The sequence below is a fragment of the Mesitornis unicolor genome, unplaced genomic scaffold (genome assembly GCF_000695765.1).
Source record: "Mesitornis unicolor isolate BGI_N332 unplaced genomic scaffold, ASM69576v1 scaffold24265, whole genome shotgun sequence".
NCBI lineage: Eukaryota > Metazoa > Chordata > Aves > Mesitornithiformes > Mesitornithidae > Mesitornis > Mesitornis unicolor.
Window position 1 is genome coordinate 9,758 of NW_010183812.1, and position 4,966 is coordinate 14,723.

Consider the following 4,966-nt stretch of genomic DNA (forward strand, 5'->3'; position numbering starts at 1 on the left):
GATCAGTAAATGCTGAAACTTGCAAGCAAATACTTCTCTTGACATAAAACTACAAAGTAGATTTTACAAAACTTTTTCCTGTTTTGAGGAAATTAATAGTCTGAGTTGTGGCTTTGTTTGGGGTTTTTTTTGCACACTCTATAGCGTCTTCTGTATTTGAATCCTTCATTCTGTTAAAATTCACTTGGATGTTGAAGAGAGTGTTTCTCCCAGCAAGCAGTAAGGTAGACCGGTTCCTGTTTCCTCACCATAGTGCAGGGCAGAAAGTGATGGACACTTAATCATTGCATTATTAGCAATCTACTCCCCTCCCTTGCCAAATTTAGGGATAACAATGAAGAATGTAGTACAGGTCAAACAGACTTAAATCCCATGCTATATTTCACTGTGCTGGATGAAGGATTTGTTTTCTTCTTTGCAGGTACTCTTCCACTCAGCAAGATGGAAAGCTCAGATTCCAGTGACAAAGGAAATCTTGATCAATCGGAAGCACAGCGTCAGAGCCAGCTGGATCGGTTAGATCGAGAAGAAGCTTTCTATCAGTTTGTGAACAACCTGAGTGAAGAGGACTACAGGCTTATGAGAGATAATAATTTGCTAGGAACACCAGGTAGGTAATGCTTGTGTATGTACCTCTTACTCGAGTTGCTTGTAGGCGATTTGTGTCATTTTCTGTTCTCGTGAAACAGTTTCACCCATTGAGTTTGTGTGCTGCAGTTGTGTTCCATGGTAGGAAGTAGCTTCTTGCTAATTTGCGCGTACTCAAATTTGAGCGGTCCCCTGAGAAGTGGAGAGGTAGTTAGGATGATGTGGATTCATCAGCTACAAAGTCTAGTGGTTACACAACTTGATGGGAAGACCCAGTGCCAGTTATAGGCCCTTAGACATTTTTCCTTAAAGTAATTTCCCTTGAGCATCTGTGTGAAAACTTTTTGCTGGTGAGGTTAAGAGTTTGTAACTAGGATAAGTGGTTGGGTGTGAGATTCTGCATGGACTTTTTAATGTCAGTTTTCAGTTGACTTACTACTTTAAATTGACTCTCTATAGGATGATACCTAATCCAAAACAGTTCTAATTTAAAACCTAACTTCAGCTAATTTAAGCCTTTATTTATGCTTGTTATCTTAAATATTTTGCTCTGGACAGCCATTTAATTGGTATAGGATGATGAAAATTGCTGATAAATTGTAGAAATTGCAGAATCAGAAAGCACATCTGTCTTGAATATGCTGAAACTGTTGGATCTCTCAGCTTCAGCAAAACTTAATTGGGACAATGGTACTGAAGCATCTGAACTTCCCCTTAGCAACCCGTTTGGCAGTCTCATGGCAGGATTTAATTAGGGAAAAAAAAAAAAAAGACAAGCAGTGGCTTGTACCTTTTTTAGAAGCTTTTGATAATGCTTGCCATACATATGATTTGGAAATATTTTTGGAAAATTTTGCTTATTTTCTAAGGTGAAATTACTGAAGAAGAGTTGCTGAGAAGGCTACACCAAGTTAAAGAAGGTCCGCCACAGCAAAACAGTGATGAGAATAGAGGTATATACAGTATTTGTGAAAACTCTTTAACTTTAGCACCCCGTACGGACCTTAACTTGAGTGCAGGAGTGGAACAAGTTAAGCCTAGGCAGGTGCAAGGTGAGCTTTGTTTCAAAACTAAGTGAACGTTATGTCTGATATCTGCTGCAGAGGTCAGTTTGGGATGTATTTTACTCATAACACATCTGTTACTTGCATTTTTCTTCAAGATTGCCTTCTTGTCCCTTCTGGGATGCTTTTTGGCAATCCGTTTTTTTTTATTCACCATTCTTCCCTTCCAAAGAGGATGTACTGCTGTCATTATCACCCTTCTAGAGAGATTGGTGGAGGGCACTTGGAGCTTACCACTGTGGTTCATTCTTCGGTGAGCCAGATTTTCTGTAAAGCTGTTCTTCAAGTGAAGGGTCAGGACAAACTTAGTTCTCTGTATTTATTCAATAGATCACTTAATTGTTTGGAAAGGAAAACACAAAATCTTGATGTGTTATGACAGCTGAAACATAACTTTCCATTTACTTACGATAAACATTGTGTTTAATTGTTTGGAAAGGAAAACACAGAATCTTGATGTGTTATGACAGCTGAAACGTAACTTTCCATTTACTTACGATAAACATTGTGTGTTATTTTGATGACTTGTTTGCTGTGTGATGGCTGCAGCCTATCTGTACATATTAGCAAAACGTCCACTCCTGCTCCCTTAAAAGAGCTCTGGTAGATAAAAATTGTGATGCTACGTGTGAAAAACCACAATAGCACTTGGTAGGATTAAGCACTTCAAAATTGTCACTTGTTAAACTAAGCAATTATGTTCTTGGAAAAGATCACTGCAAAATTAGCTCAGTACTCTAATTTTGGTAGTTCCCTGTCTTTTTTACAGGTGCAGAGTCCGCAGAAGATGTTTCAAATGGAGATTCTATAATAGACTGGCTTAATTCAGTCCGACAGACTGGAAATACAACACGAAGCGGGCAACGAGGAAACCAGTCTTGGAGAGCAGTGAGCCGGACTAACCCAAATAGCGGTGACTTCAGATTCAGTTTGGAAATAAATGTCAACCGTAATAATGGGAACGCAAATCCAGAAACTGAGAATGAGCCATCTGTAGAGCCTTCCAGTGGGGAGGATTTGGAAACCAGCCAAAGTGACTCTGAAATTCCAAGATCTGACTTGCCATCTGTAAGGCAGCCTGGATCAGAAAGGAGCACTTCGGAGGAGCAGACAGCTGAGGAAGCTTCCCCTCCTAGAGGGCAGAGGAGAGCCAGAAGTAGGAGTCCAGAACAGCGGAGAACGCGGGCTAGGACTGATAGAAGTAGGTCACCTATTAATCCAGTGAGTGAGGCTCCTCGCAGGTCTCATCACAACACATCATCTCAAACACTTGACCACTCCTCGGTGAACGAAGCTGAGGGAAGCTCTAGAACTAGGCAGCATGTGACATTAAGGCAGCACACAATGGGGACTGAGATGCCAAGTGAAAATGCAGTCCTGTTTTCAACCCCTGAAACAAGACCTGTTCCTCAAGCGGCGGGTTCTTCAGAAACTAACAGCACCAGTGAGTCCGCAACTCCTGGGCAGAGGCCTCCTACCATAGTGCTTGATCTTCAGGTGAGAAGAGTCCGTCCAGGAGAATATCGGCAAAGAGACAGCATAGCCAACAGAACTCGGTCCAGGTCCCAGACACCTAACAACACGGTCACTTACGAAAGCGAACGGGGAGGGTTTAGGCGCACGTTTTCACGTTCAGAACGGGCTGGAGTGAGAACTTACGTCAGTACCATTAGGATTCCTATCCGTAGGATCTTAAACACAGGCTTGAGCGAGACTACATCGGTGGCTATTCAGACGATGCTGAGGCAGATAATGACAGGCTTCGGAGAGCTGAGTTACTTCATGTATAGTGATAGCGATGCAGATCCTAGTGGCCCAGCTCCAAATCAGAACGTGGATGCTTCTGAGCCGCAGAATGGAGGTGGTGGTACTTCAAGCAATGACAGTACAGATGTTGGCTCAGGGGAGGTGTATGAAGGCGGTAATGAAGGTGGCTCAACATCTGGTGCCAGACGGGAAGGTCGGAATACGAGGGGATCAGTCACGTTTGAAGAAAGTGGTTCTCTACCATTCCTTAGCCTAGCACAGTTTTTCCTACTGAATGAAGATGACGATGACCAACCAAGAGGACTCACCAAAGAACAAATTGACAACCTAGCCATGAGGAATTTTGGTGAGAGCGATGCTCTGAAAACCTGTAGTGTGTGTATTACAGAGTACACGGAAGGCAACAAGCTCCGGAAATTGCCTTGTTCGCATGAATATCATGTCCACTGCATTGATCGCTGGTTATCAGAAAATTCCACTTGTCCCATTTGTCGCAGAGCAGTCTTAGCTTCTGGTAACAGAGAGAGCGTTGTCTGAATGAGATCTGAATTTATGGCCGAGCAGCAGGTGTGATAGTGATGGGCAAAGAAGTCACTTCCTTTATGGCCACTTTTTGAGTGGTACCTCAATGTATAGTAATGACTTGGAGTGAATCTTCCCTCATGAAAACATTTTCTCTGAATTTAAAACGGGAAAAATTCTTTAATTAGGGTTTTCAAGATCTAGTCAGTTCGGGTGTTAAATTTCACTTGTCCAAAGACACATACCCACTTACTTTTTGTTTTCTTTGTGAAGAGTATTAAGTTCTTTCCCCACCCAGCCCCTGCCATCCCAGTCCAATAAACATTTTGGCCTCAAGATTGTGCTTATGAGGAGTTCCTGAAGAAGTCATCCCAGCTAAATGTACATGGCTCGTAGAGGAATTTTTGCAAGAAATCCAACTATCTGAAAAAATAATGCAAACTTAATTGCACACTTGAACATACTTTAATTTTCATACCGGGTTAATATTGGACGTGTCTGTGTAAATAACACTAATGTTAGCCCTTTCCCCATCACTATGGCACGCTGTAGGATGAGCTGTTAGCTTAACTGGGATATTTATCTTGTGGAAATATAAGAATTGCCTATGCTTGTTTAAATAAAGAAACAAATCTGTTTTAAAATTGTAAAGCTTTTTTGTAGAAGCTCAGTACTTTTCCAATGCACTGTTGTACTAACGCATTAAGAATTAAAACTGTACCATGCTTAGAAATCCAGAATGCTTTTCATACAAAACCCACCACACGGAGAGCAAACTAAATCCAGGAGAGCTGCTTTTGTGACTGTGTACCTGTCAAGAGCAGTGCATATCTGTACTATTTATGTGATCAGCTACTGTAATACAAAAACAGTTGAATTAGACATCTTAATTGCATTAAAAAATGGAAATTAAGTGTTATAATTGCAGTGTTTTGGCTCAGTAATGCCACCAAAAAAAAAAGAGTATAAAAATTAGGTACTGTTCTAATGGCTGGTTATTTCTTGGTATGGTTACTAACATGTAA

At 41.2% G+C, this 4,966-nt stretch overlaps 1 protein-coding gene across 1 annotated transcript; it reads left to right on the top strand.

Annotated features, from left to right (window-relative positions):
- Window positions 1-437: 437 nt before the first annotated feature.
- Window positions 438-4,277, top strand: RLIM (ring finger protein, LIM domain interacting). Its single transcript, XM_010184276.1, has 3 exons — window positions 438-610; window positions 1,458-1,541; window positions 2,422-4,277. The coding sequence occupies exons 1-3, from the start codon at window positions 442-444 to the stop codon at window positions 3,954-3,956; spliced, it is 1,788 nt and encodes a 595-aa protein (XP_010182578.1). The 5' UTR covers window positions 438-441; the 3' UTR covers window positions 3,957-4,277.
- Window positions 4,278-4,966: the final 689 nt, after the last annotated feature.

What these genes read in the sequence shown, in the direction of transcription:
- RLIM (XM_010184276.1), top strand. Translation starts at nt 442, where the DNA reads ATGGAAAGCTCAGATTCCAGTGACAAAGGAAATCTTGATCAATCGGAA. An exon ending in TAATTTGCTAGGAACACCAG is followed by an intron (nt 611 to 1,457) that starts GTAGGTAATGCT and finishes TTATTTTCTAAG; the next exon opens with GTGAAATTACTGAAGAAGAG. An exon ending in AAACAGTGATGAGAATAGAG is followed by an intron (nt 1,542 to 2,421) that starts GTATATACAGTA and finishes TCTTTTTTACAG; the next exon opens with GTGCAGAGTCCGCAGAAGAT.